General features: G+C 44.3%; 1 protein-coding gene across 1 annotated transcript in view; it reads left to right on the forward strand.

Moving 5' to 3' along the window:
- LOC141078022 (uncharacterized) overlaps positions 1 to 19,578 on the forward strand; it is a 53,786-nt gene extending 34,208 nt beyond the window's left edge. Inside the window, exon 8 of the mRNA XM_073564820.1 lies at positions 18,336 to 19,578. Within this exon, the coding sequence (XP_073420921.1) occupies positions 18,336 to 19,525 (1,190 nt within the window). The 3' untranslated portion in view covers positions 19,526 to 19,578. The remainder of the gene's footprint in view (positions 1 to 18,335) is intronic.
- The last annotated feature ends 4,248 nt before the right edge of the window (positions 19,579 to 23,826 follow it).

A 23,826-nucleotide genomic window follows, 5' to 3' on the forward strand; every position in this document is an offset into this window, starting at 1 on the left:
GTTTGCAGACACAATGTATTGGGAGCACTGTTCATGGTCACCTGGCAGCTCAAAAGATGTCCACCATGAACATGCCTGGCACTATCTTCTCTGCTTTCCATATCCCGAGGATTGCCTTGCTCATCGCCCTTTAACGCCATTACATTGATCTGGACTTATACAGGGACCCCTAGGCTTGGACCATGGTGTTACCTGCTACTCTGTGGTGTTAGATGGTGAGAAGAATAGTCAGGTAGCTGGGTCAGAACCAGAAGGACAGAATACAGAATCAGAAGACACGAATAGTCAGTAAACGGGCCACGGTCACAGCAGGAAACAAATACACAAGCCGCAAGCTGAGCACAGAGGATTGAACCAGAGGAGAACAGCGCTGTATCTGGCAGATTCCGGCCATGTGCTTTGCGCTTTAGTAGGGTGTGGTACTTTCCAATTGGCTGAAGTAGGGAGCAGATTACTCCAGCTGGACAGCAGGAACAGATCCCAGATGAGATTGGACACACCATATGCAGAAGCCCTAATATAACTAAATGACAGAAAACCAGAATAGTCGAAATCCCCATAAAGTGATTCCATGTTATAAATTCACTGATGGTTATAATCTATACACACGGTCAAAATTGTTGGTACCAGAAAAACCCACAGTGGTCACAGAAATAGCTTGAATCTGACAATATTATTTATATATCACCATTGATTCCATGGTGCTGTACATGAGAAGGGGTTACATACAAAGTACAGATACCACTTACAGTAAACAAACTAACAATCATAGACCGATACAGAGGGGAGAGAACCCTGCCCTTTCGGGCTTACATGCTACAGCATGGTGGGGAAGCAGACAGTAGGTTGGGGGGGTTGCAGCAGCTCCAGTGATGGTGCAGCGGTAGCTCCAGTAGTGGTGAGGCAGCGGGGGTCATTGCAGGCTGTAACCTTTCTTGAAGAGGTAGGTTTTCAGGTTCCGTCTGAAGGATCAGAGTGTGGTTGATAGCCGGACGTGTTGGGACAAGGAATTCCAGAGGATGGGGGCTATTCGGGAGAAGTCTTGGAGACGGTTGGATGAGGAGCAAATAAGTGTGGAGGAGAGAAGGAGGTCTTGGGTGGACCGGAGATTATGTGAGGGAAGGTATCGGGAGATTAGTTCAGATATATGGGGGAGACAGGTTATAGATGGCCTTGTAGGTCAGTATTAGTAATTTGAATTGGATATGCTGAGGGAATGGGGGCCAGTGAATAGATTTGCAGAGGGGAGAAGTGGAGGAGTAGCGAGGAGAGAGATGAATTTGTCGGGCGGCAGAGTTAAGGATGGACAGGAGAGGTTGCGAGGGTGTTAGCAGGGAGGCCACAGAAAAGGGTGTTGCAGTAGTCAAGACGGGAGATGATGAGACCATGCACAAGCATTTTAGTAGAGTGAGGGTTGAGGAAAGGACGGATTCTGGAAATATTTTTGAGCTGGAGGCGGCAGGAGGTGGAGAGAGCTTGGATGTGCGGTTTGGAGGACAGGGTAGAGTCAAGGGTTACTCCGAGGCAGCGGACCTCCGGTACGGGGGAAAGCGTGATGTCGTCAATTGTCATAGATAGGTCAAGTAAGGTAAGGTTTTTCTCATATGGGGGGGGGAAGATGATCAGTTCCGATTTGTCCACATTCAGCTTGGGGAAGCGGGAGGAGTAGGAGGATATGGCCGATAGACACTCTGGGATTCTGGAGAGCAGAGAGGTGACGTCTGGGCCAGAGAGGTAAATCTAAGTATCATCGGCATAAAGGTGGTACTGGAATCCGTGGGACTTTGAGTTGCCTCAGGCCAAGTGTATAGATTGAGAAGAGTAGGGGTCCTAGAACAGAGCCTTGGGGGACTCCAACAGAGAGAGGGTGGGAGTGGGAGACGCTGAATGTGCGGTTGGAGAGGTATGAGGAGATCCAGGATAGGGCGAGGTCTTTGATGCCAAAGGAAGAAAGGATCTGTAGTAGGAGGCAGTGGTCAACTGTGTCGAACGCAGAGGACAGGTCGAGAAGGAGGAGTAGAGAGTATTGTCCGCTCGCTTTGGCTGTAAGTAGGTTGTTAGTAATTTTGGTCAGGGCTGTCTCAATGGAGTGGTGGGGGCGAAAACCAGATTGTAGATTGTCAAAGAGCAGCTTAGATGAGAGATGAGAGGAAAGTTCAGTGTGGACGTGTTGCTCCAGGAGTTTGGAAGTGAGTTGGAGCAGTGATATTGGGCGATAGCTGGACATAGCGGTTGGGTCGAGGGTTGGCTTTTTAAGGATAGGCGTGATTGTGGCATGTTTGGAAGCAGAAGGGAAAGTACCAGAAGTTAGTGATAGGTTGAAGAGGTGGGTTAGGGATGGGATAAGAGTGGTGGTGAGGTTGGGGAGGAGGTGGGATGGGATGGGGTCGAGTGCACAAGTGGTGAGGTGTGATTTGGAGAGGAGATGAGCAAGCTCCCCTTCAGTGATGATGGATAAGGAGGTTAAGGAGTTTGGGCATTGGTCTGGTATACAAAGGGGTTGTGGTGGTTGAATAATAAAGACTTGCCGTGTTTGGTCTATCTTGTTTTTTAAGTGCGTGGCAAAGTCCTCAGCAGAGATTAGGGAAGTTGGAGGGGGCAGTGGTGGGCGGAGGAGGGAGTTAAAAGTATTGAACAACTGTTTAGGGTTGTGGGATAAGGAAGATACAAGGGATGTAAAGTAGGCCTGTTTAGCAGAGGTGAGAGCTGATTTGAATGCAAGTGTTGCTTGTTTGAGTGCAGTGAAGTCGTTATGTGAGTGCATTTTCTTCCAGCGCCGTTCAGCAAAAAGAGTAATTAAAAAATCTATGAAATGGAAAACTGGGTATTTTGCGTGCACTCTAGTCAAATATAGATGAGGTGCAGGTGCAACGGACCAGTAGGTCCTAATTACAAGTTAATTAAATTCACCGCACACTCAAAGAGACTTTATGCAAATAGGTGTTCATTTTATTACATGTGGGAGCCAAACAGGAATATAGCACACAGTGGAAGCGATATAAATAATAGACGATTTTTGTGATTTGTTTATCTGTTGTTGTCAATCTCCGATATATCTCTCTTTATATTTCAGCGATAATATGATAAAGGCTCGGGCTGAGCCGAAACTTCTTTTATTTATATCGCTTCCACTGTGTGTTATATTCCTGTTTGGCTCCCACATGTAATAAAATGAACACCTATTTGCATAAAGTCTCTTTGAGTGTGCGGTGAATTTAATTAACTTATGAAATGGAAAAGTCAGACTTTGCTTTTCAACCATGCTTCCACAGAATTTAAAAAAAGGAGACTCATGACATAGGCCTGGACAGAAATGATGGGACCCCTGAAAACAATGTGACAAAGGGACATGTGAAATCACGGTGTGTCCACTAATTATCATCACAGGTGTCTACAATCCTGGAATCAGTGAGTGGCCTGTATAGAGGCTACAGATACTCACTGTGCTGTGTGGTGACATGGTGTGTATCACACTCATCATGGACCAGAGGAAGCAAAGAAAAGAGTTGTCTCAGGAGATTAGAAAGAAAATTATAGACAACCATGTCACAGGTAAAAGTTATAAGACCATCTCCAAGCAGCTTGATGTTCCTGTGACTACAGTTGCACATATTATTTAGAAATGTAAGCTCCATGGGACTGTAGCCGACCTCCCTGGATGTGGCCGCAAGAGGAACATTGATGACCATCTTGAACTGTCCTCCCACCTCTCTTCTTGCTCCCTCCTTGACCGATTACAATCTGGCTTCCGGCCACACCACTCCACTGAAACTGCCCTAACTAAGGTCACCAATGACCTACTAGCCGCCAAGGCCAAGCGACACTACTCTGTCCTCCTCCCCCTGGACCTGTCGTCTGCCTTTGGCACAGTGGACCATTCCCTATTACTACATACCCTCTCATTTCTTGGTATCACAGACTTGGCCCTATCTTGGATTGCGTCATACCTAACAGACCGGACATTCAGCGTCTCCCACTCGCACACCCCCTCACCACGTCTCCTATCTGTCGGAGTCCCGCAAGGTTCAGTCCTAGGGCCCCTGCTTTTCTCCATTTACACCTTCGGCCTCGGACAGCTCATAGAATCTCATGGCTTTCAGTATCACTTCTATGCTGATGACACAGATCTACATCTCTGGACCAGATATCACCTCCCTACTAACCAGAGTCCCACAATGTCTGTTCGCTATTTCATCCTTCTTCTCCGCTAGATTTCTAAAACTTAATATGGACAAAACAGAAATCATCATCTTTCCCCCATCTCACGTGACCCCCCCAACAGACCTATCCATTAAAGTAAACGGCTGCCCACTCTCTCCAGTCCCACAAGCTCGCTGCCTCGGAGTTATCCTTGACACTGATCTCTTTCAAACCGCATATCCAAGCCCTTTCCCCTTCCTGCCGACTTCAACTCAAAAATATTTCACAGATCCGTACATTCCTCAACCAAGAATCCGCAAAACCCTAGTCCACGCCCTCATCATCTCCCGCCTTGACTATTGCAACCTCATGCTCTGTGGCCTCCTCTCTAACACTCGCACGCCTCCAATCTATTCTAAACTCTGCTGCCCGACTAATCCACCTGTCCCCCGGCTATTCCCCGGCCTCTCCCCTCTGTCAATCCCTGCACTGGCTCCCCATTACCCAAAGACTCCAGTTCAAAACCCTAATCATGACATACAAAGCCATCCACAACCTGAGTCCTCCAGACATCTGTGACCTCATCTCCCGGTACTTACCTGCACGAAACTTCCGATCCTCACAAGATCTCCTGTACTCCCCTCTTATCTCCTCTTCCCACAATCGCATACAAGACTTCTCCCGCACATCCCTCCTTCTCTGGAACTCTCTACCACAACATATCAGACTCCTACCATGTAAACCTTCAAAAAGAACCTGAAGACCTACCTCTTCAGACAAGCCTACAACCTGCAGTAACCACCGATCCACCAAACTGCTGCACGACCAGCTCTACCCTCGCCTACTGTATCCTCACCCATCCCTTGTAGATTGTGAGCCCTCGCGGGCAGGGTCCTCTCTCCTCCTGTACCTGTCGTGACTTGTATTGTTTAAGATTACTGTACTTGTATGTATTATGTATACCCCTCCTCACATGTAAAGCGCCATGGAATAAATGGCGCTATAATAAATAATAATAAAGACAAATCAAAGAGACGGATAATACGAATGGTAACAAAAGAGCAGCCATCTGGAAAAGGCAACCCTCAAACACGAGACAACCGGAGCAGTTTGCTCTTGAGGAGTGGGCCAAAATACCTGTCGAGAGGTGCAGAAGTCTCATTGACAGTTACAGGAATCGTTTGATTGCGGTGATTGCCTCAAAAGGTTGTGCAACAAAATATTAACCCTTTCGCGCCAGAGCCTGTTTTTGCCTTCGTGACCGGGCCAATTTTGTTTCAATTCTGACCAGTGTCACTTTATGAGGTCATAACTCTAAAAAGCTTCAACGAATCCTGGTGATTCTGAGATTGTTTTGCAAACAGAATTTTTTTGTTCGGAAGATATAAGGGTTAAAAGTTGACCAGCGATTTCTCATTTTTACAAAACTATTTTTTTAGGGACCACTTCACATTTGAAGTGAATTTGAGGGGTCTATATGACATAAAATACCCAAAAGTGACACCATTCTAAAAACTTCACCCCTCAAGGTGCTCAAAACCACATTCAAGAAGTTTATTAACCCTTCAGGTGCTTCACAGGAATGAATGGAATGTGGAAGGAAAAAATAAACATTTACTTTTCTGTCACAAAAATTTTCCTTTAGACCTAATTTTTTTTACTTTTTAAATTCGTTTATTAAACTTCAAACGGATATAATGTACAACATAAATATTTGCCTGTGGTTGTGAACATTGTACAGAGCATACATATTACCATCTCTTTGTTGAATCAAGGATTAAACACTCTTATTAATATACGAGTGATCTATGCATAATCCAACAAGCATATATAATGAACACTTGGCTATACATTATGAGCATGTGCATCAATCATATCTCACAGGCCTTTATTGTATCATTCATATAACATTGATTAATTATGGGTTTCTGAACTAAACTACAACTACGTCAACTATCTATTAATTCGCAGCCTACTACCTTGCACTATACAGTCTCACATGCTATGTCTCCATTTTACAAAGTGAGATGGGAAGAATTCCACTTCTCCCAGATTTTTTCAAATTTCCCCGGGCATCCCCTGTTCTGATATAGTGAGCGCTCGTATGGAACAATCGTGTTTACCAAATCAATCCAGGTTCTAAGAGAGGGACATGAATTACCCATCCACCATAGTGCCAATACTTTCCGTGCCAGAAACAGCGTCTCACGTAGAAAGATCCCAACATGGTGACCTCAAACCTCCTCTTCCCACACCCCGAATAAGCAGACCAGTGGTTCAAGAGGGACAGGAGTTTGCACCAGTGATGACAAGAATAACGTCACCTCTTTCCAGTACTGTAGGGTAATGGGACATTGCCATATCATGTGGATAAAATCTGCATCTGGCGCATGACAACGCAAGCATTCTGATGATTGGAATCGACCCATGCTGAAAAGTCGTATCAGAGTCAAATATGATTGGTTTATTATATACAGCTGTATCATTCTATTATTAGCAGATGGTGATACTCCGATCGGAGACTCCAGGATCTCTTCCCACTCCTCTCCCTGCGTATTAGGGATGAGTCGTTCCCACTTCCCTTTAACAGAACTTATGGCAGATTCCGCTCCCACCGACAGCATGTACGTATATAAAGAGGAGATGAGGCCCTGGGGACCCTGTGAGTTAAGGATTCCTATCAGAGGTAGGGACGAGATGGCACGGCCCCCACCTGTACTCCTTATGTGTGACTGGAGAGGAGATCTTAGTAGCAAATAGCGGAAAAATTGAGATCTCGGAATCTCATGTCTAGCCTGTATCTGCTCCAAAGACATTAAGGTCCCATGATCATACAAGTCTCCTATCAAGGAGACATTATGTTGAGTCCAAAAATCAGTGGATGGGTGACTTGGTAATACTGAAAAATATGCATTTTCCCATTGGGGCATTTCAGCTATAATGTCCCTATATCCAGTCACTTTCTTAATTTGCCTCCATACTAATCGTGCCAGACGGAGCAGTAAACGAGGGACACCAGGCCCCTCCAACTCCTGGAAACCCAGTGGACAATCAGTTCTTGCAGCGTGAAGCAAGTGACTTTCAGAATTAGGGAGATAATTACCCAGCATCCATTTACTTAAGGCTTTAGCCTGTCCAGCCAAATAATATAAGAAGAAATCTGGTAGCGCCGCCCCACCTCCCTTTTTAGGCCTCTGCAGAGTGGACAGTATAAGTTTAGGCCTACTATTCCCCCATATAAATGACGTGACCTGGGAATTAAGGTTCACAAAAAAGGACCTGGGTACCGTTACGGCACTATGCTGAAGGAAATAGCTAAGTTTGGGAAGTAATATCATTTTATTCAGGTTGATGCGTCCGGCCACAGTCAAGCGTGCTGTTTTGGGATACATGAACCCCCAGGTATTTAAAGCTGGATACACTAGGCAACGAGGAGAGAGCCTCTAGTCGGGACATCGGGACAGGGGTAACAAGGCAGACTTTTCCCAATTTATATATAATCCCGAATATTTACTGAATCCATCTATGGCGGCAATCACTTGAGGCAAAGTTTCCTCTGCCTCGTCCATAAATATCACCATATCATCTGCGTATAAACCTATGTTATCTACCCGACCCGCTATATCTATACCTTTAATGCCAGGGGAAGACCTTATGCGTATTGCCAGTGCCTCAATCGCAAGGGCAAAGAGGGCTGGGGAAAGGGGGCACCCCTGACGGGTCCCCTATGTAATGAAAAGGACTCAGACATGGAATTATTCACAATAATACGGGCCTTAGGTTCCATATATAATAGTTTAACCCATTTTATGAACTTATCACCAAAGCCATACCTCTGTAGGCATGCGGAGAGGAAAGGCCACTCAAGAGAGTCAAATGCCTTGGCGGCATCTAACGACGCCAGTCCCCATTTGTTATCTGGCATTAGAGAACTATATTGGGCTATTGACTGGACCCGTCTGATATTAATTGAAGTGCTCTTACCAGGCATAAAGCCTGTCTGGTCAGGATGTATAAGGTTCAGTATTATCGAATTTAATCTGGTGGCAAGAATTTTAGTAAAGATTTTATAGTCCACATTTACTAACGATATGGGACGATAGGAGCCACATTCCAAAGGGTCCTTCCCCTCCTTCCTAAGCACTATGATAATGGCCCCGTAAAAGGATTCAGGCATAGATTCCCCCTCCTGTATTCCCCAAAACACCTTTATCAGAAGTGGTGTTAATATATCTCGGTATTTCCTATACAATTCAATAGGGAACCCGTCCGGCCCAGGGGCCTTCCCAGAGGCCATGTCCGCTATAGCACTCTCTATCTCCTCCACAGTGAATTCAGCGTCCATAAAGGCTCGCTGATCAGGATCTAAGGTAGGGAATGTTATATCTGACAAGTAATCCAAACACTCCAGATTATCAGAGCCACTTTTAGATTCATATAACGACTTATAATAATCATAGAAGCAGCCAAGAATCTCCTCAGTTGAAGACACCAACGAATCATCCGGCTTTCGGATCTGTAATATAGTATTAAATGTATTATGTTGGCACACCAGATAGGCCAATAGCTTACTTACCTGGTTCCCCAGTTCAAAATAAGACTGGCGAGCAAAGAATAATTTGCGCTTAGACTTAGTGCCTATGTGCTGGGTGTATAATCGTTGGCCAGCCAACCATTCAATCCTATTGCCATTGGTTTGGTTAGATATGTACGCAGCCTCTGAATCCTTCAATCGCCGTTCCATCACATCATCCTCTCTGGAGGTTACCCGTTTAATATAAGGAATTGTGGAGGACAGGTAACCCCTCAGATATGCCTTAAGGGCATCCCAAAATAAATTAATATCCTGAGGTTCCTGATGGGACAAAATGAAACAATGCAGTTGGTCGATTGTTCTATCAGGGGTTACTATTAGTTTCAGCCAGAAAGGGTTCAACTTCCAAATTATCCTGTTATTCAATTGCCCGTACTTATGTTTGAGGATGACCGGGCTGTGGTCTGAGATCCCTCTACTACCATGCTCCACACTATCAACCCACATTGCCAGACCACTGGTTCCGAATATGTAATCTATGCGCAACAGGGAGCGCCTAGTGGATGAGTGGCAGGTATACTCTCTCAGCTCAGGATGCCGCACTCTCCACAAATCCAGCCACCCACTACCCGCCATAAATAGCGACAGTTGGGTTGCCGTCGGCGAAGGAACCCCCCATCCGTGCCATCCTCCAGTCTTAATTTGTCAAGGTGATTGTTCATAACCATATTTAAGTCCCCCATACAAATAACATCCGCATCCGGATAATTTAGGGCGAAGCTCAACGCCTTCTGGAGAATGGACATATTGGCCGGAGGTGGATTATACACACACAAAATCACATTTTCCTAGTATTAATGCATAGACAAAGACAAAACGACCCTCAGGATCCCTCCGGGTCTCCCTGGCTTCCCATCTAACATCTCTATGCACCAACAGTGAGACCCCCCTCGAGTAACTAGTATGGAATGCGTGAACAGACCATTGTACCCAGGGCTTCTGCACGCATCGAGCTGTATCCCTGATCAGGTGTGTCTCCACCAAGGCCACAATGTGAGGGCGGTAATGTCTAATCTGCGAGAAGACCTTGATCTTTTTCCAGGGAGTTTTTATACCTCTCACATTTCATGTCATACATATCATCTCAGACCCCATATTTACTCCTCTGGATATGGCCTACATCAGTACCCGGGGAAAGTTTAGAGACACCACACGTATACTGAAATTGCTGCTGGCTGCGAATTATACCTGAAGAAAAAAAAAAAATAAAACCAAAACCACTATGAAAAAACATCAAAGTAGAGAAACAAACAATACGGGAGCAAAGTCCTCCTCTCCCATCACGGAATAAACACGGGGATACCATCACTGAGCTCAGTGTCTGGTATTGTGGGTAATCCGGGCGTCCGTGGAAAAAGCTCCATTCAGACCATCAATGGAAAAGAAAATTTTTTTCTGATTAACAGTAGAAACATTAGGATTCCTTCTCAGCAGACCCCTTGCGGGACCGCAGCCACTCAGCCACCTCCTCCGGATCCGCAAAGAATAGGGAAGAACCCCCGTGAACCACCCGGAGTCTGGCCGGATAAATCATTGAATACACGATATTCCTCTCCCAGAGCCGCTCCTTGACTTCCATGAATTGTGCCCCTTGTTTCTGAAGTTCCATGGAAAAGTCTGGAAAAATTGAGATCGTGGCGTTGTTGAACTTAATGAGACTTTTTTGTCGAGCTAGGCGTAGAATCGCATCCCTGTCCCTGCAGTTGAGGAGACGCGCCAAAAAAGGTCTGGGTGGGGCTCCAGGAGGAAGAGGTCTTGTAGGAACCCTATGGGCGCTTTCCACAGCAAATGTTGGGGAGAATTCGTCTCCCAGAGAGGTTTTGAGCCAATCTTCTAGAAACTGCTCCGGATGTTGACCTTCCGAGCGTTCCGGCAGACCAATGACTCCAATGTTATTCCGACGCTTTCTATTCTCCAAGTCATCTGCTTTTTGCCTCCATGCGTTTATCGAGCCCGCCGCTCTCGTAAGCTTGGCTTCCATGGGTGTGATGGTATCCTCCACCTTGGAGACCCTTGTCTTCACCTCTGTAATGCGTCCTCTCATGGCCTGCATATCTTGGCGAAGACGCCCCACCTCGGTATACACGTCTTCTATTTTCCCCGTCATCGATGTTCTGGTTAAAGAGATGGCCTGCATCAGTTGCTCATATGCCTGCTTGAGGGTTAATTCCTCCTGCTCACTCTCCTCTCCACCCTCAGAGGGGCGGTTTTTACGCTGAACCTGCGAGGGGTTATTTCTGAGGGACCGTGCGGTATCAGAATGGTCAGGTCTAGCATACTCTTTTAATTTTTCGGCTGCGCTTGCCCCCTTGGAGCAATTCATTTCTAATAGCAATATGGCACAGCCGAGCAAATGAAGTCATATATCCAGGAGATTCCCAAGTCCAGATTATAAGCGCAGCAGCGCTATAATATAAAGATGACAAAGTGTCTCGTATAGTAGCCGAGAGGCCTTATGGCTAGGGTGGGACCACAGCACCCACAGGCACAGCAGCCCGGGATGAGTCCAGAGGACCTAAAGTTCTAATAGCACTGACCAGCCAAAACTTAACAGAGGGGAGTGCGGGGCCCAATTTTCCAGAGCACTCACCGCTTCTCCCTGCCAGATCCACAGAGTAGGCGCTCACCGTCCTGTCAGCGCTGTGAGGAGGGAACCAGTGCTGCGTCTGTCAGCCAGAGCGCGCGCTTGTGAAAATGGCCACCGCCTCCTGCAGGCCCCGCCGGCCGCCCCAGCCTTTACCGCCGTCTGCGGCTGAAATTAGCCTCCCAGGGGTTCTAAAGGTGCTCCACGGTCCAGGGGATCCAGTACCGCCAGGTGTGTCACGGCACCACGGGCCCGCTGACAGGGTTAATATCAGGATGCGAGGAGCTCTCCCTGAACGCGTCCTCTCACGGCCGCTACATAGCCACGCCCCCCAATTTTTTTTTACTTTTGCTAGAGTAACAGGAGAAAATGGACTATACATTTTGTTTTGCAATTTCTCCTGAGTATGCCGATATCACATGTGAAGAAAAATCTACTGTTTGGGTGCACGGCAGGTCTCGGAAGGGAAGGAGCGCCATTTGATTTTTGAATATAAAATATGCTGGAATAATTAGCGGTTGCCATGTCGCGTTTGGAGAGCCCCTGATGTGCCTAAACAGTGGAAACCAACAACACGTGACCCCATTTTGGAAACTAGACCCCTTAGGGAACTTATCCAGATGTGCATTGAGCACCTTGAACCCACAGATGCTTCACAGAAGTTTTAAAATGTAGAGGCGTGCATTTCCAAAATGGGGTCACTTCAGGGGGGATTCTGCTGTTATGGCACTTTGGAGAGCCGCTAAGTGCCAGAACAAGAGAATCCCCCCTGAAGTAACCCCATTTTCGTAATGACACCCCTCTGGGATATCATCTATAGATATAGTGACCATTTTCACTACATGGATGATTTCCAGAAACACGTAGTGGAAGGTTTAGAGCAAAAATTGCAAAATTGTCATTGTAGTGCCCAAATATATTGTGCCCAGCTTGTGTCTATGGAGACCTCCCCCCACCTACCCCCGGAAATTAAGTCAGCTCTACTCAAATGTGTCTGTCACTAAATAAACCAAATGCTTGAATGTCAAAACAGTTCAAAAACGTGGTTCTGTGTGGAAGATTGTAAAGCCGTCATGGAGGCATAAGGCTGGCAGTGATGGGCATTGTGGGTAATAATTGCGGGGATCATGCCTCATTCCTCTCTAGGAACATACACGACATCATCTCTGGGGGTTCTTTCTTGTTTCAGTTACTGGGATGAGTGCAATAAAATGTCGCTCAGTGAGTCTTCTGACATCTTCAGATTCTAAAGGATTGGCGGGGACAAAATTTTCAAAAGCAAGACTTTTAGTGACCTTTTTCCGATAATCAAGGAAAGGATCTGCATTTCCGACTTTTTTGTATAACGCAAAAGAATTACCGTCTATACTCGTGTATAAGCCGAGATTTTCAGCCCATTTTTTTGGGCTGAAAGTCCCCCCTCTCGGCTTATACAGTACATATGTCATATACCGGGGGGGGAGCGGGGGTGTCAGAGATCATACTCACCCCCTCCTGGCTCCTCTCTGCAGCCCCCCTGCTTGTTCCATGTTCTCGGTGCAGCTGCTCTTCCTGCTTCAGCGGTCACGTGGTACCACTCATTAAACTCATGAATATGCGCATATTTATGACTTTAATGAGCAGTACCACATGTCTTCTGAAGCAGGAAGAGCCGCTGCGCCGAGAACATGGAACAAGCAGGGGGGCTGCAGAGAGGAACCAGAGGAGGGTATGAGTATAAACGGGGGGAGTCATATTCACCTGTCCCCGTTTCAGAGCCGGCAACGCTGATGAGCAGCGGGCTGTAGGAGGTGAGTATACAGTTTTGTTTTTTTTTTCTTACAGCGGCAGCAGCAGCAACATGATGGGGCCACTCACTGTCCTCATTATCTGTGGCCACACACTGCAGCATTATCTGGGGCCACTCACTGTGCAGCATTATCTGGGACCACTCACTGTGCAGCATTATCTGGGGCCACTCACTGTGCAGCATTATCTGGGGCCACTCACTGTGCAGCATTATCTGGGGCCACTCACTGTGCAGCATTATCTGGGGCCACTCACTGTGCATCATTATCTGGGGCCACTCACTGTGCAGCATTATCTGGGACCACTCACTGTGCAGCATTATCTGGTGCCACTCACTGTGCAGCATTATCTGGGACCACTCACTGTGCAGCATTATCTGGTGCCACTCACTGTGCAGCATTATCTGGGACCACTCACTGTGCAGCATTATCTGGGGCCACTCACTGTGCAGCATTATCTGGGGCCACTCACTGTGCATCATTATCTGGGGCCACTCACTGTGCAGCATTATCTGGGACCACTCACTGTGCAGCATTATCTGGTGCCACTCACTGTGCAGCATTATCTGGGACCACTCACTGTGCAGCATTATCTGGTGCCACTCACTGTGCAGCATTATCTGGGACCACTCACTGTGCAGCATTATCTGGGGCCACTCACTGTGCAGCATTATCTGGGGCCACTCACTGTGCAGCATTATCTGGGGCCACTCACTGTGCAGCATTATCTGGGGCCACTCACTGTGCAGCATTATCTGGGGCCACTCACTGTGCAGCATTATCTGCGGCCACTACCTGTGCAGCATTATCTGGGGCCACTCACTGTGCAGCATTATCTGGCGCCACTCACTGTGCAGCATTATCTGGGGCCACTCACTGTGCAGCATTATCTGGGACCACTCACTGTGCAGCATTATCTGGGGCCACTCACTGTGCAGCATTATCTGGGGCCACTCACTGTGCAGCATTATCTGGGGCCACTCACTGTGCAGCATTATCTGGGGCCACTCACTGTGCAGCATTATCTGGTGCCACTACCTGTGCAGCATTATCTGGGGCCACTCACTGTGCAGCATTATCTGGGGCCACTCACTGTGCATCATTATCTGGGGCCACTCACTGTGCAGCATTATCTGGGACCACTCACTGTGCAGCATTATCTGGTGCCACTCACTGTGCAGCATTATCTGGGACCACTCACTGTGCAGCATTATCTGGGGCCACTCACTGTGCAGCATTATCTGGAGCCACTCACTGTGCAGCATTATCTGGGGCCACTCACTGTGCAGCATTATCTGGGGCCACTCACTGTGCAGCATTATCTGGGGCCACACACTGTGCAGCATTATCTGGGGCCACTACCTGTGCAGCATTATCTGGGGCCACTCACTGTGCAGCATTATCTGGCGCCACTCACTGTGCAGCATTATCTGGGGCCACTCACTGTGCAGCATTATCTGGGACCACTCACTGTGCAGCATTATCTGGGGCCACTCACTGTGCAGCATTATCTGGGGCCACTCACTGTGCAGCATTATCTGGGACCACTCACTGTGCAGCATTATCTGGGGCCACACACTGTGCAGCATTATCTGGGGCCACTCACTGTGCAGCATTATCTGGGGCCATTCACTGTGCAGCATTATCTGGGACCACTCACTGTGCAGCATTATCTGGGGCCAATCACTGTGCAGCATTATCTAGGACCACTCACTGTGCAGCATTATCTGGGGCCACTCACTGTGCAGCATTATCTGGGACCACTCACTGTGCAGCATTATCTGGGGCCACTCACTGTGCAGCATTATCTGGGGCCACTCACTGTGCAGCATTATCTGGTGCCACTCACTGTGCAGCATTATCTGGGACCACTCACTGTGCAGCATTATCTGGGGCCACTCACTGTGCAGCATTATCTGGGGCCACACACTGTGCAGCATTATCTGTGACCACTCACTGTGCAGCATTATCTGGGGGCACACACTGTGCAGCATTATCTGGGGCCACACACTGTGCAGCATTATCTGGGGCCACTCACTGTGCAGCATTATCTGGGGCCACACACTGTGCAGCATTATCTGGGGCCACACACTGTGCAGCATTATCTGGGGCCACAACACACTGTGCAGCATTATCTGGGGCCACAACACACTGTGCAGCATTATCTGGGGCCACAACACACTGTGCAGCATTATCTGGGGCCACAACACACTGTGCAGCATTATCTGGGGCCACACACTGTGCAGCATTATCTGGGGCCACAACACACTGTGCAGCATTATCTGGGGCCACTCACTGTGCACCCTTGGCTTATATGCGAGTCAATAAGTTTCCCAGTTTTTTATGACAAAATTAGGGGGGTTGGCTTATACACGGGTCGGCTTATACGAGTAAATACGGTATATGCGGTCACCTGAAATATATAAATGCCTAACTCTTTATACCAGATACATGATTTTCTTGATACCTGGTATGGCTGTAGAACCTGATCTGCAAGGTCCACCCCCCATATATTTGTTGTAGTCACCGACAGACACAGGTTTTGGAGTAGTGGATCCCTGTTGGTCTGCAGTGGCCCTTGTGGCATCTGTGTGGATCGAGCTCAGGATAAAAATATCTTTTTTATCCTTATACTTAAGGACAAGCAGCTCTCCTTTGTGTAAAGCCCCTGACTGCCCCTTTCGGAACTTTTTGTTGACCAATGATTGTGGAAACCCCTGACGGTTTTTGCCAATGGTCCCACAAGCCCCTATGTTATGTTCAACCAGACTTTTAAATAGGGGTATGCTGGTGCAGTAGTTGTCAACATACAGATTGTAGCCTTTTTGTAAAAATGGAGTTATCAGCTCCCAAGCGATTTTTCCAGATGTCCCCAGATAAGTAAGGCCTCCTGGTGGGTTTAGTTGGCTGTCTTTCCCCTCATAAATGTGAAAAGCTGATGTGTATCCGGTTAAAATCTGGCACATTTTATAGAGCTTTATTCCGAACCTTGCCCTCTTATAAATTGCTTCAGGTGCAGTTTTCCTTTGAATTTTACAAGGGACTCATCAATGGAAATGTTTTCTGTTGGGGTGTAGAGCTATAGGAACTTTTCTGTCAAGTCTTCGATGATGGGTGTGATTTTGAATAGTCTGTCATGTTTTGGGGCATTTCTGGGCAGGCATTGACTATTGTCGTTAAAATGCCAAAATCTCATGAGCATTTCATAACAGGTCCTAGGAAGAACGGCAGAAATCATAGCGGTGGCTTGAACAGGGCGCTTGAACCAATAGGACTGAATGCTCGTTTTTTAACAAGCCCCATAGCGAATGTGAGTCCTAAAAATATTTTCATTTCTAGGACATTAGTTGGTTCCATAAATTTGACCTAGCATAATAGGATGGTGGATTCTGGCTGATGAATTGGGACGCATATAAATTTGTAGGACAATATGCTCTAGCAAGCTATCTGTCAGAAACAAATTAAAAAAATTAATTGGTCCAAAATTTTCCACCTCCACATTTATTCCAGGAAAGGCATTAAAATTAGGGATGAATGGAGAAGTCGAAGCCTCCCATCTGGGAAATGCTACATCAGGAGGCAAAGCCCCTTGGACATTGGTGTGCGCCAATTCACGAGCACTAGGGACAGCGCTAGTACTGGGCATTGTTCCCTGAGTGGGAGACATTTCTCCAGAAGCGCTATTTGTCCTTCTTGTTGTACTGGTCCTTGTGTGTGAGGATGGACCAGAATCACTGCTCATTTCTGAGCTATCACTGTCGCTGCTACTAAAGCCCTCGAAATCCACATCACCATCTGACACTGAACTTTCTTCACTGTCAGAACATAAAAGTGATAAGCCTCCTCTGCACTATAATACTGACCGGCCATTTTATTCGTTTTTATTTTTTTTCCGGAAATAGAAAACTCTGACGTGACCAAATTATTGGGGAGACAATTGAGAAAAGCCTAATTCTTTAGCCTAACCCTAAATTTAGAGTAAACCCTAACTTTAGCCCCAACACTAACCTTCACTATAGAACTAACCCTAACCTGCCTTATCTGTTTTGTACTTTATAGCACAATCGCTGACTGACAGAGCTGTTGGCAGCAGCACTTGTAACACTGTTTCTCCTCTAACCTCTCTCTGACGGGAGATCTGAGGAGAAGCAGCGTTTTTATGAGGCAGATCGCCCGGGAAAGTTCACTGCTACAACAAACTTTCTTAGTGATTGGTTCAGGTCCTGATGACGTCAGCATCACACCAGCCAATGAGACAAATCAGGTCTCAATGAGGTCGGGGGTCACAGGAAGCGTTGTGCGGCAGAATCCCCTCGTTATAAAGTACGTAACTCTGCACAAAGCCCTGCTAGCGCCGATGTTTACCGTTGGTGGTCACGAAGCGGTTAAGTTAAGGGTACCATAATTTCTGTCCAGGCCTATTTCATGAGTTTTATTTTTTTATAAATTCTGTGGACGCATGGTTGGAAAGCAATGTCTGGCTTTCATTTGTGCATTTTCATAGATTTTTTTATTATTTTATCAGATTCAAGTTATTTCTGTGGTCATTGTGGGTTTTTCTGTCAGTAAACGGGGGGTACCAACAATTTATACTACATGTGTAGGAGGAGTGAATATTTTGTCTCCACAGCCTCTTTCTGGAAATTAACCCACAGTGGATGTTGGAGAGTGAAAATTACACATTTGCCATTTTCTTACCCAGCACATAGTGCCCAGATTGTGCTCCAGGAGACACCGCAAACTAAGCGGATTCTTCTCACTATAATATTGCTACATACAGGGATCCTAAATGTTGTTTGTGCACACTGCAAGACTCCGAAGTGAGAGTGGATTTTGCTGGATTGGTTTATGGAAACCTTGTTGCTTTTCAACAGCCTTGGAACCACTAATAGTGTGGGAACCTCTGTTCTTCCAATGACAGATGATGGACCTGAGTGGGGACTTGTTTTTTGTGAGATGAGAATTGGTATTATTTTCACCTACATAACATTGATTGGTTTCTTTTTATTCGATATTTGGGAGGCAGAATGAACAAACAGTTGGACACCGCACACTACTGGCTCATCCAACAAGGTTTTCTATTAGACTGTGAACTGTGATTGTCTTGGTAAAAAATTAAAGTTTTTTACATAACTTGCCATTTTTATGGACAGTGTAAGTATAAATGTTCAAAAATATAAAACTCAAGGATATTTTATTAGAAATTAATAATTGCTTTTTATCTCCGCAGATGACTGTACCAGGAGATCAGAGGGACAGCTGACATCTTCAATTTTTAAGTCAGATGATCTTGAGATCCTACAAGATAAAACTGATCTAACTGTTGTTACTCCAGATATATCATCATCCATTCACAGCAAAGATCTGTCATCTGATCCTATGAAACAGGTCCCATCTTCTGATTCATTACTGACTACTAAGGAAAATCAAAGTCACAAAAGAGGCATTAAAGAACAAACTGCTCCTAAAACAAATAAGTCATTTTCATGTTCAGAATGTGGGAAATGTTTTAACAAAAAATGGAATCTTGAGCAACACCAAAGAACTCACACAGGGGAGAAGCCTTTTTCATGTTCAGAATGTGGGAAATGTTTTAACCATAAAGGGACTCTTGAGCAACACCAAAGAACGCACATATGGAAGAAGCCTTTTTCATGTTCAGAATGTGACAAATGTTTTAGCCAGAAATTACATTTGGTTAATCACCAGAGAACTCACACAGGGGAGAAGCCTTTTTCATGTTCAGAATGTGGGAAATGTTTTGACCATAAATGGAAACTTACACTACACCAAAGAACCCACATACCGGAGAAGCCTTTTTCATGTTCAGAATGTGGGAAATGTTTTAACCGTAAATCATATTTGGTTAGTCACCAGAAAACTCACACAGGGGAGAAGCCTTTTTCATGTTCAGAATGTGGGAAATGTTTTAGCCATAAAGGGAGTCTTGTTACACACCAAATAACTCACACAGGAGAGAAGCCTTTTTCATGTTCAAAATGTGGGAAATGTTTTAAATTGAAATCTGTTCTTGATCGCCATCAGAGAACTCACACAGGGGAGAAGCCTTTTTCATGTTCAGAATGTAGGAAATGTTTTACACAGAAATCATATTTGGTTAATCACCAGAGAACTCACACAGGGGAGAAGCCTTTTTCATGTTCAAAATGTGGGAAATGTGTTATCCAGAAATCAGATTTAGTTAAGCATCAGAGAACTCACACAGGGGAGAAGCCTTTTTCATGTTCAGAATGTGGGAAATGTTTTAAGCAGAAATTATATTTGGTTAATCACCAGAGAACTCACACAGGGGAGAAGCCTTTTTCATGTTCAGAATGTGGGAAATGTTTTAAGCAGAAATCATATTTGGTTAAACATCAGAGACGTCACATAGGGGAGAAGCCTTCTTCATTTTCTTAATGTGGGAAATATTTTACTTGGAAATTAACTGTTAATAAACATCAGAGATGTCACATAGGGGAGAAGCATTTTTTATATTCATAATGTTGGAATAGTTTTAACCAAAACTGAATCTTTTTAAATGGGTTGTCTCATGTCATTCCTCATGTTTGCTGCCAAAAGCATAAAACTGAACTTTATTAATTCCAAATGTAAAACTATACCCATAATTCACCCCCTTAAGATTAGTCAGTAGGTGACTAATAGAAAAAACATATACCCCACAGTTCAGTATATAGGGTGAGGTGACGTATACACACTCACTCTCCAAGCCCCTTATTTCTACGGGTTTCATCGTCCTCACCATCAGGAGACTGTTTAATATTGACCTATATTCAAGCAAGACTAGACAAAAAAAACTAAAATCATGTTATCTGAAACAGTCAGAAAACTAGCCACATATTGGCAGACCCCAGACCTCAAAGTATATACTGTGTAAGTTTATGAGCCACTCCAGTGTCAGGAATATATAGTATGTGACAATACAGTATAATTCTTGTGTTTTTCTCCTATAGGGACTGCCCTAGTTTGGTAATGTACCAGCTGATAATTAGTAGTGCAGACAAATTGTCCTAGACTAAACTCAGTCTTCAGACGACCCAATATGTACCGCTCAGGGAACACTTACCCTTCAAAGTATAAAGTTTGAGGTCTGGGGTCGGCCAATATGTGGCTAGTTTTCTAACTGTTTCGGATAACATGATACATGATTTTAGGGTTTTCTTCCTCTAGTCTCACTTAAATATAGTTCAATACTAAATAGTCTCCTGATGAATGAATGATGAATCCAATGAATATTCATTTCTCAAGTAGCGGCACACGTGACCCCCTGCAGCAGCAGAAAGCCGGTGGCTGACACTGCGCGCTACTGAAGAGGAATGAATACTCGCTGCTTTCTGTGCGCACAGTCCCGGTGAGTACTCCGGCAGCTGTGCTCTGCTTGTGAGCAACGCCTGACGTCCCTGCCATGTGCTGCTTACAAGCATAAAGCAGTTGCTGCATCGGAGCAGACGCTGCGAGGGAGCGCAAGGTCGGTAAGTGTAATATTTTGTGTTATTTTTAATGGTTTCTGATGGGGGCCCTGCATACCAGGATGAGATGGGGGGCCCTGTATACCAGGATGAAATGGGGAACCTGTATACCTGGAAAGGGATGGGGCCATGCATACTAGTATAGGGATGAGGGCGATAATTCCTGCCAGGATAGGGATGAAGGGCCATGCATACCAGGATAGGGATGAGGGGGCCATGCATACCAGGGTAGGGATGAGGAGCTATGCATACCAGGATAGGGATGAGGGAGCCATGCATGCCAGGATAGGGATGAGGAGGCCATGCATACCAGGGTAGGGATGAGGGGGCCATGCATACCAGGGTAGGGATGAGAGGGCCATGCATACCAGGGTTAGGGATGAGGGGGCCATGCATACCAGGGTAGGGATGAGGGATCCATGCATACCAGGGTAGGGATGAGGAGCCATGCATACCAGGGTAGGGATGAGGGGGCCATGCATAACAGGGTAGGGATGAGGGGGCCATGCATACCAGGGTAGGGATGAGGGGGCCATACATACCAGGATAGGGGATATTAAGTACAGAATTTACTACATTTTGTGATTCAATTTTTTTTCCTAATTTCCTCCACTAAATCCTAGGTGCGTCTTATAGTCCAAAAAATACAGTATATATATATATTTTTTTTTTTTTCTCAGTGAGCTCATTCCTCATGTTTGGCCTCATTAAAATAAAAACACATACTCCGCTGGCGTGCCGGCTCCACTTCAGCGGTGTTGAGACTCACTGTCCCGGGGCTTATGTGAGGTTCTCACATCACACGAGCCCTGCACCCAATCACCGGCAGCTTCACTGTTCCTTCCTTCGGACGTATTGAACATGGACAGGAAGCCAGGGCTGCGGCTGCTGTCTTACGGCCTCATGATGCTTGATTTGTCCGAAGGTGGGGACAGTGACGTCAGCGCTGATTGGGCACAGGGCTCACATGACGTAAAAACGTCCAAAGAGACCGAAGAACACAAGTGCCAACACCACTGAAACGGAGCCAGCATGGGAGGATTGTATAAGTGTTTTTATTCTAACAGGACCAAACATGAGGAATGAGAAGGGGTTGTCCGACTAGTTGTCAACCTTTTTATCAAAAATCCCACACAGGGAAAACTCATTATTATACCTAGAGTGTGAGAAATGAATTACAGGAAAATCGTATTTTGTTGACCTTCAAAAATAACTCAGACGAGGAGAACCTATATATATTATTCACAAATTGTACAAAAACCTGATGCGCGCGGCGTGCGTTCAAGGATGGAATATTAAATGGGAGTTTTATAGAATAAATTCAAGGTGAGAATATTATATGTGAGTTTTATAGAATAAAAGGAAGGATGGAATATTATATGGGAGTTTTAAAGAATAAATTGAAGGTGAGAATATTATATAAATCAATCAATCAAATTTATTATCGCCAAGTACATATTACATATATACAAGGAATTCTTTGTGGCAAAGAGTTTTATAGGATAAATTCAAGGTGAGAATATTACATGGGATCTTTATAGAATAAATTCAAGGTGAGAATATTATATGGGAGTTTTATAGGATAATTTCAATGTGAGAATATTATATGGGAGTTTTATAGGATAAATTCAATGTGAGAATATTATATGGGAATTTTATATATTAAATTCAAGGTGGGAATATTATATGGGAGTTTTATAGAATAAATTCAAGGTGAGAATATTATATGGGAGTTTTATAGGATAAATTCAATGTGAGAATATTATATGGGAGTTTTCAAGAACAAATTCAAGGTGAGAATATTATATGGGAATTTTATATATTAAATTCAAGGTGGGAATATTATATGGAAGTTTTATAGAATAAATTCAAGGTGAGAATATTATATGGGAGTTTTATAGGATAAATTCAAGGTGAGAATATATGGGGGTTTTATAGAATAAATTCAAGGTGAGAATATTATATGGGAGTTTTATATAATAAATTCAAGGTGAGAATATTATATGGGAGTTTTATAGGATAAATTCAAGGTGAGAATATTATATGGGAGTTTTATAGGATTTTTATAGAATAAATTCAAGGTGAGAATATTATATGGGAGTATTATAGGATAAATTCAAGGTGAGAATATTATGTGGGAGTTTTATAGGATAAATTCAAGGTGAGAATATTATATGGGAGTTTTATAGAATAAATTCAAGGTGAGAATATTATATGGGAGTTTTATAGGATAAATTCAAGGTGAGAATATTATATGGGAGTTTTATTGGATTTTTATAGGATAAATTCAATGTGAGAATATTATATGGGCGTTTTCTAGAACAAATTCAAGATGAGAATATTATTGGGAATTTTATAGATTAAATTCAAGGTGAGAATATATGGGAGTTTTATATGATAAATTCATGGTGAGAATATTATATGGGAGTTTTATAGGATAAATTCAAGGTGAGAATATTATATGGGAGTTTTATAGGATAAATTCAATGTGAGAATATTATATGGCAGTTTTATAGGATAGATTCAAGGAGAGAATATTATATTGGAGTTTTATAGGATAAATTCAAGGTGAGAATATTATATGGGGGTTTTATAGAATAAATTCAAGGTGAGAATGTTATATGGGACTTTTATAGGATAAATTCAAGGTGAGAATATTATATGGGAGTTTTATAGAATAAATTCAAGGTGAGAATATTATATTGGAGTTTTATAGGATAAATTCAAGGTGAGAATATTATATGGGGGTTTTATAGAATAAATTCAAGGTGAGAATGTTATATGGGACTTTTATAGGATAAATTCAAGGTGAGAATATTATATGGGGGTTTTATAGGATAAATTCAAAGTGAGAATATTATATGGGACTTTTATAGGATAAATTCAAGGTGAGAATATTATATGGGAGTTTTATAGAATAAATTCAAGGTGAGAATATTATATGGGAGTTTTATAGAATAAATTCAAGGTGAGAATATTATATGGGAGTTTTATAGAATAAATTCAAGGTGAGAATATTATATGGGACTTTTATAGGATAAATTCAAGGTGAGAATATTATATGGGGGTTTTATAGATTAAATTCAAGGTGGGAATATTATATGGGAGTTTTATAGAATAAATTCAAGGTGAGAATATTATATGGGAGCTTTATAGAATAAATTCAAGGTGAGAATATTATATGGGAGTTTTCTAGAACACATTCAAGGTGAGAATATTATATGGGAGTAT

This window comes from Dendrobates tinctorius, unplaced genomic scaffold (assembly GCF_039654945.1).
Source record: "Dendrobates tinctorius isolate UK_male_01 unplaced genomic scaffold, ASM3965494v1 ptg000491l, whole genome shotgun sequence".
NCBI lineage: Eukaryota > Metazoa > Chordata > Amphibia > Anura > Dendrobatidae > Dendrobates > Dendrobates tinctorius.